This window comes from Podarcis vaucheri, assembly GCF_965113315.1.
Source record: "Podarcis vaucheri genome assembly, chromosome: 3".
NCBI lineage: Eukaryota > Metazoa > Chordata > Lepidosauria > Squamata > Lacertidae > Podarcis > Podarcis vaucheri.
Window position 1 is genome coordinate 45,849,282 of NC_138761.1, and position 21,466 is coordinate 45,870,747.

Sequence of the window (21,466 nt, forward strand, 5' to 3'; positions counted from 1 at the left end):
ATATGGCACCCTCTCAATACAAATGAATTTATTGTGTGCATTCATTGAATGCATCCCTGTGGTTCCTTGGTTGAGCTGCTAGTGAGGGGATGGAATTAATTTCATATAATTATTTGAACTAATCACCCAAGTCTTTGACTGCAGAACTACAAAACACACACACACACACACAAGTTCTTCTTCTAGAGGGGTCTAGGCCAATGAAAGCTACTTGTGGTCTGACCTGGTACAGAGTTAGGTATTCCTAAGTTGATTGATTTTTTTTTTGAAGTTATGTGCATCTAATTCTGCATATGAATGGGCTATGTCCCAAATTAGTTATATATTTGACTGTGAAAAACCTCCTGAGAGAAGAATCACAGAAGAGAATAGGAAACTGGATCTGAATAACTTTACTAATACCCATGGCTGGGATTCGGAGAACATCCTTTCCCTTTCTTTCTAAATGTTTATTAATTATAATGATTATTTTGTCAGCATGAAAGAATAAAACAAGTAAAAGTAATGGCAACATTCATTCAGTAATTTAGATTTAAATACCCGAGAAAATTGAAGCATCTCCCATACAGCTCTGTTCCTGAATTCTAATGAGCTGGCTTGCACAGCTAGTTCTAGAACTGCAACAGCTAGTGAGAAAGCTCTGCCCTGAGCCCCTATAATGACCTAGAGTGGGGTTTTATTGGGCTGACACTCCTTGCATCTACAAAACAACAACAACAACAACATATTATTTTGACCCCACCCATCTGGGTGGGTTTCCCCAGACACTCTGGGTGGTTTCCAACAAAAAGATTAAAAATACATTAAAACACCAGTCATTTAAAACTTCCCTAAACAGGGCTGCCTTCAGATGTCTTCTAAATGTCATATAGTTGTTTATTTCCTTGACATTTGATGGGAGGGTGTTCCACAGGGTGGGCACCACTACCGAGAAGGCCTGGTTCCCTGTAACTTCGCTTCTCACAGTGAGGGAACCACCAAAAGACCCTTGGCACTGGACCTCAGTGTCTAGGCTGAGCGATGGGTGTGGAGATGCTCCTTCAGGTATGCTGGTATACAGAAGCTGACTGTACAGTACTGGAAACCAGGCTGTTTGGTGGAAATGAAAACTGAGGGGAGGGGAGAAGAATGGAATGGATGTAATACATTACTGCCACCTTAAGTTCCTATTTTGCACATATCATTTTATAACAACAACAACAACAACAACAACAACAACAACAACAACAACAACAACTTATTATTTGTACCCTGCCCATCTGGCTAGGTTTCCCCAGCCACTCTGGGCGACTTCCAACAAAAAAATTAAAAATACATTAAAACACCAGTCATTAAAAACTTCCCTAAAGCCTTTTAATATCAGAAAGTACAGTGGTACCTTGGGTTAAGTACTTAATTCATTCCGGAGGTCGGTTCTTAACCTGAAACTGTTCTTAACCTGAAGTACCACTTTAGCTAATGGGGCCTCCTGCTGCCACTGCGCCGCCAGAGCACGATTTCTGTTCTTATCCTGAAGCAAAGTTCTTAACCTGAAGCGCTATTTCTGGGTTAGCGGAGTCTGTAACCTGAAGCCTATGTAACCTGAAGCGTATGTAACCCGAGATACCACTGTACATCACTAGTCAATACATGCAGTTGTCTCTTTTCTTCCATCTTTTCTCCCATAGGTATAGCTTGGGAGAGCACTTTTGAGTGGAAAAACAGTGTCATGGGAAACCAGACCCATTTCAACTTTTTACCTTTCACTGGAAGCCTCTGAGGCTGCTTTTCAGCTTAAAAAACCCACAGAGAAACAGAAAGTTTAGGGGCAGAAATGCACAACACAACTGTATTAACATCTCATTTGGGTGTCAGGCAACTGTGAAGGTGAAATGTTACCACAATCTACTTCAGAAAGCAGTTCCAAAGCAAGAAGCTGCTGGAATGTGAATTAAGCACTTATGCCACCTAGTGGTGTTCAGCTGTGACTTCAGTTTTCTGTAGGAGCAGCAGAACAAAGAATGTTCATCTTTCTGTGTGTTTAGGCCAGTTTGTATGGTTGAATGGCACAACACGACAGCAACATCTGACCGTTAGAAGGTGTGTCAGCAGTGTGGCACATAAACACACCAGCAAATCAAAAGGGCTTGCCGGAACAGTGTAAGAGCAACCACTGGGGCTGTAGCAACCAATACACCTACCTACCTTTAAATAAAAGTCTGTGTCTACTGCACATTTTTAATCAGAAAATAGTGGAAAGTAAAAATAAATTAATAAATGCAAATAGTGGCAGAATATTAAAATTCAACATTTTAATAAATAACTTTGAATGAGGTAATAATATTATATCCTAACACTTGTAGGAACCTGTATTTGAGTTTGCTTATTTCCTCTTTCCATCCAAACCATGTTCCTTTTGTGTTATGGCTTTTTAGATTGTAAGTCTGAGGGCAAGGACTGTCTCTTTTAAGTGATTTATAAGTTGCTATGGGAGTATTTTTGGCTTGAGAACAAGCCAATTTTATTTATAAATAAATAAATAAATAGATGATAGATAGATAGATGATAGATAGATAGATAGATAGATAATGATGATGATGATGGAAGGAAGGGTTGGCTATGGCAGAGGTGCCTTGCTGGAAGCAGATGGATCACATACACTTTGGAGGCTTCAGTTATACACATGGAAAGTTCCATGAGCATAGAATTACCACTAGTAGTAGGGTTCAAAATGAGATATTCTAGGGGAGAACTGCATCTACCTGTTCCTAAGCTGCTTTGTTATGCCAACTATATACTATGCCCTAACCTGATGAATCTTCCAGTAAGGACCTAGCACTCCTAATGACCAAAAAGACCCAGATGTGCGTGTGTGTGTGTGTGTGTGCGCGCGCACACACACACACACACACACGGGGGGAGAGAGAGAGAGAGAGAGAGAGAGAGAGAGAGAGAGCCAGCCAGCACTGAAGACCCTAGTATACTGGGAGGGCCCTTCCCAGGCCAGCCTCCAGGGTTTCCCTGGAAGGACTCTAAGGGTGGAGAGCAGAGCTGAATCACCCCCAACCCTTGAGAGTGTTGGTGCTAGAAGGTCCAAGCCCAAGCGGCTGATCAATGATGGAGCACATGACTCTAGAGCAGGGTGGTCCAATGCATGGCCCAAGGGTCGCATGCAACCTTTGGGGCCCTCATGTGGCTCTTGGCAACATTTGACACACACACACACACACACACCAGCCCTCATGCTGCTTTCCCAAACCTTGGTAAGCATAGCACTGGGCTTTGGGAAGGAGGCATGAGCGCTCTGGTTGGGTCCTAGTGTTCTCTTGCCTAGTTAGCGCTTTCTCAGCTTTGGGAAGGAGGAGGGAGGGTTCTAGGACCCTGCCAGAGCCTTGAACCTCCTTTCCAAAGCTCAGCATTTCTATTCTTATTCAAGTAATATCTCTCTCTCTCTCTCTCTCTCTCTCTCTCTCTCTCTCACACACACACACACACACACACACACACACACACACAGATATATATGAGAGATTTTCTTGGTTTACAAAAGTTACGTGCATTGTCTCTTTTCTCAGATTGTGAAGTCTTTTCTAAATATCAGTTACGTATGATGTGACACATTGGTGTTGTATACAGAAATGTCTGATCTTTCTAGCTTCTGACCTCTGCCCCTGGCTCTGCCTTTGGATCATGAGCAATTCCTGACTGGTTTTGGTTTTGGAAGCAGTGGATTATTCACCTCTACCCCCTCCTCTCTAAACTACCAATGAACTTGTGCTGTGTTCATAGATGTTCATGGCCAGTTCATTAAGGTAGTCATTATACAACATTAAATCTCTGCACTACATTTTCCTGGAGCACTGCAAAAATAGTATCTGTAATGAGTGCCAATGGCCATGTTAATCAAATAACTTATGTGCGCTTCTCACACAGGCACAATTTGATGAAAGCACGGAGTCTGTTGCTTTTAGAATACAAAGTATTCAGACTAGATTAATTATTATTGTCCGTCCTTCCCCCCCACCCATAGATTTGAAAATGCTTTTTCTTTACATCCTTCAAGAAAAATACCCAGATTGTATAACAACAGTACAGCAGCACAAGGTATCATTTTTAATGATCGGTTTTGTCAAAAGACAAATTGTCTGTTTAACTTCAGCTAAGAGGTTCTGCAGCACTGTGGCACTCTCTAGTGGCCAAAGGGAAAGAGAGGTTTAATCATTTCTCCATGTCAATGAAAGACTCAGCCAAGAGAGCACAGAACAAAAGCATGGATTATGGAATATTGATCGCTGCTGCTGTTGGCTTGACTTGCTGTTTGAAAAGACAGACAATATCAGTAGCTGAGATCAATGAAATTGGGCTTTGTTTAGCCATTTTTCATGTCAACAAGACATGTTTATCTATCCGGCTTACTATTGTATAATATCAGCATAGACGGTAAAATAATAACATATCCTAAGTCTGGTCTGCAAGTTGCTTCAAGGCTACACAGTCTTTTAATAAATCTGTGAACTGTTGTTGGTTTTATGCCACTAGTGGCCAACCTCTTAGCAAGTATATCACAAATCAAGCTTAAAGAATAAGTGGCGCTTAGGGGGCCCTGACTTGCTGTGCTTCTAGGGGAGCAAACCTGCTGCTATGACATAGCCAGGCCTGTGGAATGTTCTGCTCCTATCCAGTTGCATTACATAGGAACATAGGAAGCCTCAGTCAGATCAATGGTCCATCTAGCTCTGTACTGAACACTGGAATGTGAGAGCATGTTTTATGTTTTACTGGGCAATTTGGAAAACTACTGACACCTTGCTATGTTACCTGTACAATTACAATAGTAAAAATTGAAATTAAAGTACAGTGGTACCTTGGGTTACATACTTAATTCATTCCGGAGGTCTGTTCTTAACCTGAAACTGTTCTTAACCTGAAGCACCACTTTAGCTAATGGGGCCTCCTGCTGCCACCGCGCTGCCGGAGCACGATTTCTGTTCTCATCCTGAAGCAAAGTTCTTAACCCGAGGTACTATTTCTGGGTTAGCGGAGTCTGTAACCTGAAGCGTATGTAACCTGAAGCGTATATAACCCGAGGTACCACTGTACATCACTCTGCTTTCCATTCCCCGGTGGTTACAGGCCTAAGGTACTGTAAGTCCCCTAGGAATCAGTCTCATGTTGAACGCAAGCAGGACTTGCACATCTGTAAAACATGCAATAATCAGGCCAAAGTAAGATTAGTTGAAGCCTTGGAACCTTGGAGCCTTACAGCAAGGATCTTTGTAGTACAGAGATATATCACTCTGGTTAACGCATGTGTGGAGAAGAACCTTCTGCCCTCCAGATGTTGCTCAAATACAAATCGCATCATCCCTGGCCATTGGCTATGCTTGCTGGTGCTGATGGCAATTGTAGTCGAGCAGCATCTGGAGGGTCAAAGGTTCCCTATGCCTGGGATAAAGAAACCAAAATTTGATGCCTATGATACAAGCAATAAGACCCATTTCGTAGCCATGTTATGCCTCCTATATATTCATAAGAGTCATGTGCTGTGTGCGTGGTGTTGGGGGAAGGAAGTACCTCTGGTGGGGGGGGGATGTTCTCCTCCTACTCGGGGAGTTTGTCCACCTTTGTTCCTCACCCTGCACTCAGCTGTCCCTGTGGTTCCTAGAAGCTGTCAGCATGTGAAAGTGGCCATGCGCCTGGAAATGGCTTTTGCTGGCCAGATGAGGGTAGCCAGTGGGTCTCAAAGCCTCAGTGAGTTAGGGACTTCCTGCATGCAAAGGCAGGCTCTAGCAGACTGAGCAGACAATACCAATAGTGGGTCCAACAGTCAAGAAGGCAGTTATTGCACATGCTGTAGAGGGAAATGAGGGGCACATGGGGCTCATCAACCTGGGAGGGTAGCCCATCTAGGAGAAGGAAAGCTCTGATCCTAAATCCCCACGGCCTTGTGACTGTACTCATTCATGAGAAACGCTGCAGGAGTAAACCCTGAGGATGGTGCCTTGTGGGACATCTTTGGGAGAAGTAAAGGCTAAGGAGTAAACCCTACACAAATCTGGAGTGGGGTTCCTAAGATAGATGGATGGTATCATGGTGTCTTGTACACCTTCTTCAGGCAACTCTTGCAGCCAAACTGGTGCCAACAGTACTGCTATGCTTTCCTTTGGACTACAACAGGAGTAGGGCCTTATAATCTGAGCATTCCAGGCTTGCACCACAGAGAGGTCACTTCAGTGCTGCTAACACAGCAAAAACAACATGGGAGGCAGCAGTTTTGAGATGATGATGATGATGATGATGATGATGATACCAATGCAGCCAAAGCGGTTTGACTTCATCCCTGGAAGCACATTCCATTGTCTCACAAGACAGACAGATGCCAATACAACAGATGTGAGGTAGGTTAGTGTGCGAGTTGGTGACTGGCCCAAGTTAGGAAGTGAGCAAAAACAATGGGAAATGAGTTTAAAATATGAAACTGTACATGCCCAGTATACCTTATTTCATGATTTCAAAAAAATTCTTTTTTGGGGGGAGACCCTATTTTGAGAACTGCGCCAGTGCTCCCAACCACTTCAGTTAAGCCTTGGAGAGAGGCCTGTTTGTACTTCCTAAACTAGGAGTACGCAGAGTCCCCTGGCTTCTGCTTTCGATGGATTTATTTGATTCTGCAGGGAAAGTTTTTGTCTATCTTTTTAGAGAGACGGAACCTTCAGTTTTTTATAGCAGGATATATCTCTTTCCATAAAATTTAATTAGAATCTTCAACTGAGGATCAAACTAGATTAACACGATACTTTTAGGATTTGCACTAACACCCACTTGTCTTTAGTAGTAAGAACAGCTTTGCTATCGATAATGAAATTTTTTGAGATCCTGCCCAGTTGCTTAATAAAGGCGAGGGCACTTTCATCTATTCCAGTGCTGTCCTGCAGAACACCTACCTGGACAAAAAGCAAGAGTCTCCCATTATGGTTGTGAATGGCCCCAGAAGAAATGCACATGAATGTAATGGTGGGTTCAACAAAACAGCTCAGTACCTAATGCTTTGATGAAGATTCAGATACAGTTCTGTAACTTGGAAACAATGGTATAAAGTTACAGTACTAGATTAGTTTCAGTTCTGTTCTAAATGGAGGTGATAATTATGGAGAGAATTCTGTTTGTTGATTTGTTTATTCATTCATCCGTCATTATAATTTATTTTCCACTGTGCATCCTACTATCATCCCAGGACATGTTACAGAAAAAAGACCAATCTCCAATAAAGCCTGAAATAGTTGAAGGAAGGATAGCTCAGTTGGTAGAGCAGGAGACTCTTAATCTCAGGGTTGTGGGTTTGAGCCCCATGTTGGGCAAAAGATTCCTGCATTGCAGGGGGTTGGACTAGATGATCCTTTTTGTCCCTTCCAACTCTGCTATTCTAAGATTCTATTATTAATATGCATCAAAAATTATCTATACACAACAGACAGCAGCTCCATTTCATAACTCACAGCATATCCTATTTGACTCCCACAAAAGTCCAGGTGAATAAATGGGTTTTCAGCAGGCAGCAAAAAAATAAACAATTACAGGGCTAGGCAAAACTTAGGGAAGGGAGTTCCATAGCTGAGACAACACCACTGAAAAGACCTGGGTCACTACAAAATGTGCTTGACATCAACATGATGGCCAGGAGAGCTTTCCTATTGGTCTTATTACATGGGCAGGCTAATATAGGAAGGCCTGATTCTAGGGAGGGGCCAGATGGCATCTATGGGGCCCACTGTCCGCCTGCCCTCCAGGACTCCAACAGGGAAGGCGCTGCCTCCACATCAGCTCCTTGCTGCCCACATGCTGAGCACATCTGTCCAGGCAAGCCCTGGGAACCCAGCAACTGGAAGACCATGAAGACCATGGGGTGATTCAGCCACCTGACTCTAGAATGTGATGGCTACCTGCTCACTCACTCACCTGGCTGCGCTCCTCCCTGCTAGGACCCAGAGTAGCAACTGCACTTTTAAATGGGAGCGTAGCAGGTTCCTTACATGGAGGCCAGCCACCATCAAACTGGGTTATGTGACAGCAGACATGAATGGCCACAGCACATGAGAGCTGAGCTTGCTACTTGTTCCTGTGCAAAAGCACCAGCTTGCTCACTTCTGAATTTTCCTTGCTGGTATTATTGTAGGAGATGCTATTCCTGTTTCCTGGAAATCCTCTCAGGCAGTGCTTGTCCTTAGCAGCAAGAGGAGGAAGCTGTGGGTTTTCCCGCCCTTCTGGCAGGGCCAGAGCAAGGAAGACAAGGGTGGGGTACAAAATGCTTTATTTTTATGTCAATTGTATACCACTGATGTTAGAGGCAAGCCATGGTTGTTATGGTGGCCATGAAGTTCTGAGCTGGCCTTGAGGGCTAGAAACTTACTTTAAAAACAAAACAAAAAACAGCGTAAACTCAGAGTCTGGGTCCCAGTGGCAGCTGGTGGACCCTGGACATGGCGGCGCTTCTTGGAAGCCAAAAAGATTCCAGAGGTGCAAATAGGCCCCCAAGGCATAGCCAAGTTGTTCTGGATTTCTTCCCACCCTCTTCCCTTGCAAAGATTCTGTGGACACTTAAGCTTTGCAGTTGTACAAATAATTAGCACTTAACTGAAAACTGTTTTACATTGTTTCAGAAGGGAATCCCTTCTGTCACAGTTACTTCTCTCAGCGGGGGGGGGGGGGGCGAAATTAACCGGGCTGCCCCTGCCCCTGCCCCTGCCCCCAGCTCATTCACTTTTTTATGCCCTCTTAAGAACATAAGAAGAGTCACTGGTCCCATCCAGGCCAGTATCCTGTTCTCAGTGCTCAGCCAGATGCCCATGGGAAGCCTGCAAACAGGGTCTGGGGGCAACAGCACTCTGCCTACCTGCACCTCCCAGCAATTGGTGTTCAGAGGTATCCTGTCTCTGACAGTGGAGGTTGAAGACTTGCTCCATCATGGCTAGTAGCCATTAATATCCTTATCCTCCATGAATTTGGCTAATCCTGTTTTAAAGCCACCCACTCCCTGTGTCTAATGTAATCCTTACTCAGCTCTTATATTGCCTTCTAAATGGAGTGGCAGGTTTCCCACCCCAGCCCCACCCCTGGGTCTCCACTCACATATGCTTGGACTTTAAAACAAGGAGCAAGCTTGCCTAGGATCAAAGTTTCCAACTCCCTTCTATGTAGGCTTTTTAAGCTCTAACCAGAGAATCCAAAAGAGCAGTACACTTCCCCAAGCCAATGTCTTCTTTCAGGCAGGATCTTAAACCTCAGTTTGCTTATTCGACCCTCCTAGCCTCAATAGACAGGATTGGTAGGAAAGGGGAAGAGTCCAGGCAGGGCTGAGCAACTGGACCCTGATTCCTCTAACGGACCAGCCTCCACTGGGAAATATTACATCAAGGTGTGGACGTCAATCCAGTTCCATAATTGCTCCAGTCCAAACAGCTTGCATAAGCTTCACATAATGAATATGTGACAATAAGAAGTTCAAACATTTGGGTTTCATTGAAAAATATAGAATGCTTGACTATGAGCTTATTTTTCTATGACTCCTCTGAGGTTTAGTGCCTTGGCTTGGCTATTTTGAAAATATAGCCCTTTTAGCTCACTGGGGTGCACTTATATGGAATAGCAGAAGACTTTACCCACTTGTGCAAATCTGTGCCTGTCACACCCATGTGCACTGAATTTAATGTGTAGTGATGTCTCTGCAGTTAGAGCCCTAAGTGCTTAGGTCTGATAACTTACTATCCTTACCCTAATATGGGCAGTATGCTTTGAGATACATATGTTAGGCTTTATATATGTGGACATCACAATGTTATGTTACATCCTACATAGCTGAGCCCAAGTGCACAGGGCCCATGTAGAGTGATCACAGTCCTGCTGCCTGTTGTACATTCAGCATACTTGGGCATGGTTGTGTTAAAAGGGCAAAAGTCTGCCTGCTTCCCTGGAGTTTGCTCATTTTTTTAAAGAACAATTCATTCTTTATACTTCCTTGTAGCATAAGGTTATTGTTTTCCACTCAGCCTTCTCTTGCATCAGAGCAGACAATGTCAGCCACCCAACTGACTCTGAGATTTCCAAAGAAGAAACATGGTTTGTCACAAAGCCATTTGGCTTTTGACCAGTTAGTACACTGTCTCATAGAAAAAGCAGATAATTATTTGGTATACAGGGTCGTTTTTTATTCCCTTGAGTTTCTGAGTCATCTAATTGCTAGCATTTGTCAGGTGAATTTTTTATTTTATTTTAAATCGAAGCATAGTGCAAGAAAAAAATAATAACCAATTGGTAGCACGTAGATGCACATTTTGATTGCCAACACATTTTATGGCTTAGTTAGAGGCCCTGGGGATTTAGGAGAATATCAAGTTTGGATTCACTGAGCACTGCAAGTCAGGATTTGGGTAGCATGGCAAACCTTTGTGTCATCTGGCCCGGTGCCATTCTGCATAATACATGCTTTCAATCAACCCACTGAAGAAGCTTAAAAACTATGTGTGAATTGCTTTTGAATAAAGAATAGGGAGTCATTCTCTACACACAGTAAATAAAAATGCAAATAAGATGGATCTTCTTCCTCTTCTTCAAACTGCACAAAACTATGCTATATGAACATTCCAAGCCCTCCCTTTTCCTTGCCTGGATTGGCTGATGATTTCCAAAACATCAAGGCTAGCAATTGAATGACTGAAATATAATAGGTGGTGATGCGTTTTCCACACATAAAACACTCTGTTCCTCTAAAGGCTCCGCTGCCTCCTGTAAGCAGCACTACAGCCACAGTTCCTTTAGCACTGCTCGACTCTACTGGATCAGAATGGTAAGAAGCGATTTGGTTTTTAGCAGCCTAAGAAAAAATATTACAAGCTAGACAGGGATATGATGTATAGAACTTGCTAGTGAAAACAGCAGAGTGCAGTTATTTAAACCAAGCTGCAAGTGGCTAACAGTATCACTATCAATATGCTATTGGAGGGGGAAGGCAAGTTGGTGACAAATATCTCTGGCACTGATAATATACAGTTTAACAAAAGCCTTTCTAATGAGAAGATTGCTGTTTAAAAGGAATCTTGATTCAGAAGAGTGTAGGTGTTCTCAGTAACATAGTCAGGTATAATTTGGTAGATTCGGATGTAAATAAAACAAGTGTTCCAAGAACAGGGCTGGTGTAGATTTATTTCTTGTGGCTTAATGGCATTTATTGATTTTGCTACCTTGCATATGACTTTGAGTGGATGAATTCTGTATTCTTGCCATTTGTAATATGTTAAACCATAAGGTGAAGTATTCCAGTAAGTAAACAAATGCAGCTTAGGGTGTGTAAATGTTTTTAAAATTGGCAAAAAAGCAAACAAACCCCCAAACCCCAGAGCAGTAAAAGTATCTTCCACACTGCAAGAAATGCTTGCCTGTTCTCTTTCAAAACAAATCTTTAGACTCTTTGCTGTAAAATAATTACTAGGGGCAGGGGAAAGAAAATTGCATCGCCTTCATTGTAAGCTTTTGGATCCACCCTAACTGGAATAGGAAAACACAGGATTTCTTCATTAAATATGCAATGAAGGCAGTCTTCCGTATGAAAATTTAACCCTTTTATTTTAATAATTTATTTGAATAAAATATGATAATGAAATAATAAGAGCACCAAGGCAGAAGAAATACAAAGCATGAACATTTAGCAGAAAGCACTAACATGTGCTTATTGGACAGCTGACAATATATTATTCTCTTTGTCATTTAAATGAAAGAAGAAAATATGTGGCATGCTTTTTAAATGGGCAGGATGTATCAAGCAAACCACCAGATAAAATAAATATCTTAAAAGATTTTTTTTGCCTCTGATGCAAGTGCATGCGTGCAGACACATATACACATAATTCCAGGTGTGGTTTCAATAGATTCCAGGGATGCAGTGCCCAATAAATTAGCTGGCATTTGTCAAGGTATGGCTGGATTTAAGAGTGGATGTATGAGAAGGGAAACAGATAATAAAAAAATCTGTTGGAATGCCAACATGTTGTTTTGGCAGAAGCTAAGCCCTTCTGACTGTTTACTCGACGTGAATAAAGCCTACTTTGAATGTTTAAGAATCCTATCTTTCTTGAAGGATTTAAATTTTCTGCTTGCATAGTAGACCCTAACACAGTGAGACTAGAGTGTTTTACAGTAGTGCTTCCCCCAAAATATTGTACTTGGTCATTGTACTAAGTGTTGTGCTAAGATCAACAAATAATGTTAAAATAACTGTTGAGCGTAAAGTTGAAGCGAAATCTTTTTTAAGCTAAGCTAAAGTGAACTGTGACCTCAGGACTGCAACCCTATAACACTTACCTGAGAGTAAGCCTCATTGAACTCAGTGAAGCTTACTTCTTCTTTGAATTAATATCTATTTTTATAATAAAAAAAATCCTTCCTGTAGCACCTTAAAGACCAACTAAGTTAGTTCTTGGTATAAGCTTTCGTGTGCATGCACACTTCTTCAGATACAAGTGTGCATGCACACGAAAGCTTATACCAAGAACTAACTTAGTTGGTCTTTAAGGTGCTACAGGAAGGAATTTTTTTATTTTGACTATGGCAGACCAACACGGCTACCCATCTGTATCTATTTTTATGGATACTTGTCCAAAGATATACAGTGGTACCTCGGGTTAAGTACTTAATTAGTTCCGGAGGTCCATTCTTAACCTGAAACTGTTCTTAACCTGAAGCACTACTTTAGCTAATGGGGCCTCCCACTGCTGGAGCATGATTTCTGTTCTCATTCTGAAGCAAAGTTCTTAACCCGAGGTAATATTTCTGGGTTAGTGGAGTCTGTAACCTGAAGCGTATGTAACCCGAGGTACCACTGTACAAACGTTCATACCCTACACACCAGAATCCTATACTTCTTAATAGACATGTATAGGATTGCAGCCTATGTCAAGTGGTGGAAAGTATAGGGCATGGGCAACATTCAAGACAGCATTTGTTGTGTGGTTTTTTTGAAAGATTTATCATATCAAATACTATGGCACTAAATCAATAATACTTGAATACCGTTTCTGTCAAAATATAAAATAACTAGGGACTGCATCCCCGTTCTCTCTGCTCACCCACTTCCTGCCATTAACCACACATTAACTCCTTAGAACTTCCCCTTCCTACCCCCCCCCCCAATGTGGCTACAGAGCTCATTTTTCACTTTCCCGACCCCATTTCCAAAGCCACTTCTCTGTTCTGTTCTTGCAGCACAACTTTGCACTCCTGTTTCCCCTTTCACGACTATGTCCATTCTCCCCCACCTCTTTTTGTGCAACCTCCACCTTGCACACAAACCACTCCTATGGTAACTTCCGGCATCTTCCTCTGTCCAGCCATTGCACCCTTTTTGCCTTCTGCCCAGTTATAAAGCCACTATCACTTCCTCTTCTTTAGATCTGTCTATGCTCCTGCTTTCATCTTCAAACCCAACCCCATGCCTCCTACTCCCTCTTTTTGTAACCCCCTTTTTGCATTCTTGTGTTCACCGTCACTCACTTTCCCCCTCCACTCTTCCCCTTTTCTCAACTCTCCCTTGTACACAGATCACTACCGTTTCCGTGTCTCTTCCTCTCTCCTGTTGTGCTGCCCCCTTTGTACACACACACCATGTTGATATACATTGTTGTATCTTTGTAAGATGAATAGACTCTTTAAAGCAAGCTGGTCAGTAAGCTTCTTCCATTAGAGAAGGTTAAGTTCGGTTGATGGATGCTGTACATAGATGGGTGTTTGCTTGTTAATAAAGCATCTCTTCTACATTCATACATTGGATCTGAAACTTCATGTGTTGAAGATAACACATAATACTAAATCAAGTGGCTACTATTGCTTATTCAAAGTGGCATCCAACAAGACGTGGTGTTTGCAAGGATGGCCAGATGAATACGGAGTATAGCAGGGGTCAGCAAACTTTTTCAGCAGGGGGCTGGTCCACTGTCCCTCAGACCTTGTGGGGGGCCAGACTATATTTTTTTTTGGGGGGGGGAGAAACGAATTCCTATGCCCCACAAATAACCCAGAGACACATTTTAAATAAAAGAACACATTCTACTCATGTAAAAACCCGCTGATTCCCGGACCATCCGCAGGCCGGATTTAGAAGGCAATTGGGCCAGATCCGGCCCCTGGCCCTTAGTTTGCCTACCCATGGAGTATAGGTTTCCTTGTGTTGCACTTTGTGGAACTTGATGGGAAAGATCTGCAATAATAAGCAGTATGAGATTGCACTGGAAGCAAGTGATTCCCATCCTTGTGTGCATAGGTGAGAGAGGATGGGCAGGGCAGGAAGCATAAGACTGAGTTTCCTTTGGATGTGTATACATTCTTTCTGTGTTTAAGCAATATCTAAATTTAGTTTTCTTAATTATTGGGACAGACTGAAATACCATACATTAAATGGAAAAAATTAAAATATATGACCTGGGATTTATTCTTGGTAAAGCGTTTGTATTAGGGGAAAAAAGAACATTCATCAGATTTTTAGGTTTCACAAGTAACTTAAGAAATAGTCCAGTTGTCTTTATTATTTGCTATTGCTACCAGACAGATAAAATATTCTGGCCTAAAACACTCCAGGAGCTTTTCTACACTGCTGTTCTGGAAAGATGTTTCTTTTATGTTTTGAAACTCTGTTCCTCAAAGTGGCATTTCTCCAAATACCGATTCTCCTGTAGCATTTGTTACTTCGGTCTCAAGTTACCTGAGATTCAGATTCATTTTTATTGCCTTTATAATGTTGTTATAGGAACCGAACTTGTACTGTAGTATTCTGAAGACTGAGAATATAGGGAGTTGCTATGGTAACCAACACATAGCCTGAGAGGGGATCCTCTTAACTCTTGTTCTTGGTGGGCAAGAAAAAACAACAACAGAGCTTAGGGAAGAACAAGATCTAAGGCAGATAAAAGCATTGAGTACAGTAATCTCAAGGCCACACGCTCAGAATAGTAGTATAGAGCATGTTAATTCTAAAGGCTGAAAGGAGGGTATCTCAATGTTGTGTGAGAGAGAAACGGAGCTAGTTTTATTTTACTTTTATATACCCTCGACCCAACCCTTCAATCAAATTCCCAGGGCAATTTATATGAAAAATACAACAAAACAATTAAAATGACAAATTAACAAGCTTCCTCTATATTAAAAATATAGGAATTTACCATTTTATAATCCACAATATAATTCAGATATGGGGCTTATAGTCATTTTTAACACTGATACTAGTTCATCTGACAACAAGCCACACATAACATACTTCAAGATATTGTACTTTATTTAGTCATGGGGCAATATCAGTGGATGCTAGTCACGATGGCTATATGCAGTTTCCAGATTCAGAACTGTAGGTCACAGAATCATAGAATTGTAGAGCTGGAAGGGGTTCCAAGGGTCATCTAGTCCAGCCCCCTGCAATGCAGGAATCTCAGCTAAAGCATCCATGGCAGATGGCCACCCAACCTCTGTTTAAAAGCTTGAATACTAGTTACTAGGTAACAACAGGAGAAGTCTATTGCCCTTATGTGTTTGTGGGCTCTTCGTGTGCATTTGGTTTGTTACTGTAGGGTGCTGGATTAGATTTTTAGGCCCATGCAGCATGCCTCTTCTCATACACACACACACACTGTTTCAACTACCAACTATAAACAATGGCCATATTGTTTCAATAGTGTATTGGAAGGTAGTGCCTCCTTCCTGCTGCAGTTAGTGAAGACCTCAGTTGATAGTTGTCCGAGTGCTGGTCTAATTTTAGTTTTATATCAGTGTCCTGCTTGAAGTGTTAGGAGATAAATTTATCTTAACTAAACTCTGGTAGCACTTCAAAAGCAGTTTAGTTCAGCACTAAATTCTACACCCTCAACCCTATAATTCATTATAGAAATAGTAATAGATAGAGCGGCAACTAGGGTCTAGCATGCTAACATGACAGAGATGTTTCCCTTGAAATGGCAGACACCTTTCATGCTGTGGAAATTTCCCCGATTTTTTTCCACAACCAGTGTAGCATGCAAGGGGGGGGGGCTAGCTGCTGATCCGTGTTTCTTCTAGGTATATACTAGGGTGTGTATTAGCTCTCTATATGAATAGAATAACAGGCAAACTGGGGGATTTGGGGGTCTCTCCCCCTCCCAAGTGAAAGTGCAATCTCAATAACTTTCCACTGAGTAAAATTTCCCTCCTCCTCCAAAACCTTGTGTAATTCTATTTCTGTTCTTTTCAGTGATATAGTTCCTTTACAGTACTGTATATTTCAATTTTTTTTCTAGACCACTAGGCTTTGCAAGAAGTGAAGCTACCCAAAATGTTACCTGGATTTTTGTTGTTGTTAAAGCACTGGTGTAGGCTTTGTTTTTTTTTTTTAAAAAAAAAAATCCTATCTACATTGGTCAGCTATAACAAACAAACAAAAAAAAAAACCCAAAAAAACACACCAATGCCAGAGATCTTCAGAATTCCACAGGCAGCATTTTAAGACAGCTTCCTGTTGCCAGCCCTGTTTTAAACCTGTAAAGGCCTATTGTAGGAAATAGACAATACTAGAAATGAAGTTTGGTGTGAAGTTGCAAAATTTTAAAAACTGTTGCAAGCAAGAATAAACACCAGTCTTCCATGTCTTTTAAGTTAAGAAAGAGACAAATTCCACTCTCCCATAAGGGATCATGGAGGAAAGTGAATCCCATTTACTCTGTCCACAAAAATAGCACCTGGGTTTATTTGTCTTCAGTTTTGGCAGACTTCGTAACACCCTGAAGGGGACCCTGTTTCTGTAAATTTCACCCACTTTGGCCAAGGGGGTGGAACCAATAACATTTTTTTATAGTGAATGGGGAAACACAAAGGCAGTTGTGGATGGTGAGAGGGAGGCACTCACCTGACCTCTGGTTGTCTGCGTCACTGCTGCATGTCATGATGGAGAAGGGGAGGGGAGAGGCAGCAGCAAGGTCATGATGGTGCAAAAGGAACGGTGGGTGTTTCAGATTGTATCCACCAGTGGGTTTGTACCAAGCTGATCTCATACTCATACTTCTGCCCGAACATCACAGTGACCAATGCCAACAGACACTGGCACACTTAGGGATCTGCAGCGTGTTCGCAGTTTGCATAACAGACCTCAGCAACTCAGCATTTCAACTAATTACTTTATTTACATATAAACACACACGGAGCACTGCAACATGACTCCCCCTCTCTCTAGCACCAAACAGTAAAGAGAAAAAGAACCCACTAGGTATGCTCAGGAGTTTGCTAACACAGCTGTTGCAGATTTAGCTGTGGTTAGTGGCTCGACGCAGGTCTTGAAACCTGCGTTTCAAGATAATTTCTGTGCTCAGCCTCCATTCTAGATAAGGCTAATATAGTATGGCTAATATAGTTTCATTGAGTTGAGTGATGTGCTTGTCTACTGAAGAGCAGATGCCAGAACAAGAAAATGTTGACACCATTTTTAAGCAGCTGTTTGGTATAAAGATTTCCACTAAAGAGCAAACATTCAGACTGTCACTGGGATTGTAGGATTGTATTTAGAAGCCATTCATGTTCAGTTTGGTAATATGATGTCTGCATACTTAAACTATATAGAGATCCCTTTTATTGCATCCGGACTAATTGTTCATCCACCAGGTTTCAACCCTGATCAGCCGCAAGGTCTTGAAACATCTAGGAGGTTAAGAGCAGTACTGGTTTTCCCTTAAACAGAGGTTACAAGGCTCAAATTGGGATCTTATATAATGTGCAAATACTACATTTTAGGCCCCTTAATATTGATCTGTGTCCTTACTATGCAGAAATATTTTAAATAAATTACTCTAGCTACTTTATGATATCTTTTAAGAAGCCATTTAAAGCAAATGGTCTTGGTCCCTTTAGGAGAAGATACGTAGCTAAAAGGAACACTGGTCATGCTTGGTATGCCAGTTAATGTTCTTAAAATAAAGTGGAAATAGACGGGAGATTAAAGGTTAAAAGATTGCTAATGGATGCAATGTGGAATGAGACTAACTGCAATACTATTTATGGCAACTGCACAGACTGTCTTTTTGTAAGCTAATGGAATGTCTGCATTTTCTGTCAAAATAAAAAAATTTCTTCCTGTAGCACCTTAAAGACCAACTAAGTTAGTTCTTGGTATAAGCTTTCGTGTGCATGCACACTTCTTCAGATACACTGAAACAGAAGTTGCCAGATCCTTCTATATAGTGAGAAGGTGGGGAGGGGTATTACTCAGAAGGGTGGTGGGAATCGGAGATTGGCAGATAGCTGAGATGAGCCTGATGAGCCTGTTGACGACTCTTAACACTGTAGTAGGTCTTACAGGAAAAGGCAAGGGGTGAGAAGGTGAGAAGTGGCTTAGTCATGTATAATGAGATAAGAATCCAATGTCTCTGTTCAGACCAGGTGTCTCCATTGTTTTAAGTTTGGTAATGAGTTGCAATTCAGCAGCTTCTCTTTCCAGTCTGTTTCTGAAATTCCTTTGTAGTAAAACAGCTACTTTGAGATCTTGTATAGAATGTCCTGGGAGATTGAAGTGTTCTCCTACTGGTTTCTCTGTTTTGTGATTCTTGATGTCAGATTTATGTCCGTTTATTCTTTGGCGTAAGGTTTGGCCTGTTTGTCCAATATAGAGAGCTGAAGGACACTGTTGGCATTTGATGGCATACACAATGTTAGACGATGAGCAATTAAATAGTCCCGAGATGGTATGTGTGATGTTGTTGGGGCCAGTAATGGTGTTGTCCGGGTGTATGTGGCAGCAAAGTTGGTATCTGGGTTTATTGCAGGCTCTGGTGCCAGTGTCCGTGTTAAGTCTGGTTGTAGTATTATTGTGGGTTAGGAGTTGTTTAAGATTGGGTGGCTGTCTGTAGGCAATGAAAGGTCTTCCTCCCAGAGCTTGAGAAAGAGAACTGTCATTGTCCAGGAGAGGTTGTAGATCTCTGATGATGCGTTGAACTGTTTTAACTTGGGAGCTGTATGTGATGACTAGTGGTGTTCTGTTATTTTCTTTTTTGGGTCTGTCTTGCAGCAAGTTCTCTCTGGGTATCAGTCTGGCTCTGTTGATCTGTTGTCTAACTTCATCTGCTGGGTATTTTAGTTCTGAAAAGGAGTAATACCCCTCCCCACCTTCTCACTATATAGAAGGATCTGGCAACTTCTGTTTCAGTGTATCTGAAGAAGTGTGCATGCACACGAAAGCTTATACCAAGAACTAACTTAGTTGGTCTTTAAGGTGCTACAGGAAGAAATTTTTTTTATTTTGACTATGGCAGACCAACACGGCTACCCATCTGTAACTGCATTTTCTGTAGATCACCTTTATTTTTCAAAAAGAGTAATTTAATGACTTACTGTGATCCTTTTCAGGGGCATAAAAAATAACATTATATATCTCCCAACATACAGTCTAGCACACTGAAAATAATACAAGGGACTGCTGTCTCCTTTATGACCCTGCCTTCCCACTTAAGTCATCTTTGAAGGCTCGGTTCTGTATTCCTCTCCTATCACTATTGAGAGTCTGGGTCAGAGCCTGTTAAATTCCTGCGTAACTCCTGGAGAATCTATGGCCCTCCAGATGTTTTGGACTACAACTCGCATCACCCCAGCCAATAGTTATAGTTGATTGAAGTCTAACAATAAATGGAAGGCCACAAGTTCACTATCCCTTAGTTATGAGCATGGTTATAAGTCTCTTTTTAATATTGCTTTTCATAGAATCATAGAATTGTAAAGTTGGAAGGAACCTCGAGAATCATCTTGTCCAACCACCTGCAATGCAGGAATCTCGACTAAAGCATCCATGATAGATAGCCATCTAACTTCTGCTTAAAAACCTCCAAGGAAGGAGAGTCCACTACCTCCACTGTCAAACAGCTCTTACTGTCAGAAAGTTCTTCCTGATATTTAGTCGGAATCTCCTTTCTTATAACTTTAATCCATTGGTTCGGGTCCTCCCTTCTGGAGCAGGAGAAAACAAGCTTGATGCTATCACACCTCTTCTCAGTCTCCTCTTTTCCAGGATAAATATACCCATCTCCTTCAACAGTTCATCATAAGGCTTGGTTTCCAGAACCTTTATCATCTTGGTCAGCTTCCTTTGCCCATGTTCCAGTTTGTCAACATCCTTCTTAAACTGTGGCGCCCAGAACTGGCCACAGTATTCCAGGTGTGGTCTGACCAAGGCAGAACAGAGTGGTACTATTACTTCCCTTGACTTGACATTATACTTCTGTTGATGTAGCTGAAAATAGCATTAGCTTTTTTTGCTGCTGCATCACACTGTTGACTCAAATTAAGCCTGTGGTCTACTAAGATCCCTAGATCCCTTTTACATGTCCTACAGGTAATCCAGGTGTCCCCCATCTTATATCTGTGAATCGGGTTATTCTTGCCTAAGTGTAAACCTTACATTTGTCCCCGTTGAAATTTATTTTATTAGTTTGCGCCCAGTTCTCCCATCTGTTAAGGACGTCTTGAATCCTGATTCTGTCTTCAGTGGCATTGGCTACCCCTCCCAGTTTGGTGTCATCTGCAGATTTGATGAGCATCCCCTCAATTCCTTTGTCCAGCCCACATTTTACCAACTTCTCTGCAATAACCATCCATTGACTTTAATGCAAACAATGTGCAACTATTTCCAGATTTCCAGATGTCTCATTTATTGCTTTGAAAAAGTGCAATTAGCATGTTTGATGCTGAAATGATTTTTTTTTAAAATCAGAAGCAGATACTTTTTATAGTGCCCATCTGCCATACCAGTCAGTAATTTTTTCAGATGGTAGGTGTGCAATTAAAATAATTCTTGTAATCTCATCAGCAAGTATCCTTAGAAGGACATTTCTGCTTTGTGCTGATATGAAAAGATGGAATAAGATATTTATCAGGAGGTTGCAGTAATGGTCAGTTGACCACAAGGGTTTATAAATAATAAATTGGACTTATCAATAGCAAAATAGTCTGTCTTAAAAATTTACGTATTTTTAATTTGTAGGTTTTTGTTAGTATTTTTTCCAGCATGCAGCTTTAAGCAGCATCACACAAGTTTCCTCTTTCTTTCAGTGCTCGATTTCTCTCTCTAACTCTTATGGCTGTGATGTTTGAGGCTTCCCCTTATGTTCTTAAGAAATCATAACATCTAGTTTATTTGAAAGCATAAAAAAAGTATTTATAGTGTTTGAATTTTTTTGTTCTTCTTCAGTTGTTTCTTTTTTCCATGTTTTTGGTAGTACACAAAATCTGCAAAAAAAGAGAGAGAAACTTTTAAATCTCAGTAATTTCCATGAAAGATTATCCAGAGAAACAATGATATCCCTCAGTCCTGAACCATGACTCCAGTACGTTCAAATATTAGCTGTCCTGTTAACTTAATACATGAGGAATCACTCACAGGGCTAGAATATAAATGCATATTGGTGGGAGCTAATTGGGAAAGAAAGCTTGCATGAATCTACAACTG

At 41.5% G+C, this 21,466-nt stretch overlaps 1 protein-coding gene across 2 annotated transcripts in view; it reads left to right on the forward strand.

The window, feature by feature from the left end:
* PLD5 (phospholipase D family member 5) overlaps positions 1-21,466 on the forward strand; it is an 89,534-nt gene that overhangs the window by 19,935 nt on the left and 48,133 nt on the right. The window contains exon 1 of one of the 2 annotated variants that reach the window (XM_082215052.1): positions 10,717-10,819. The exons of the other annotated variant lie outside the window; for it this stretch is intronic. Coding sequence (XP_082071178.1) covers positions 10,817-10,819 — 3 coding nt within the window. The 5' untranslated portion in view covers positions 10,717-10,816. Of the gene's footprint in view, positions 1-10,716; positions 10,820-21,466 lie in introns of those variants that run through there. 2 annotated transcript variants of the gene reach the window in all.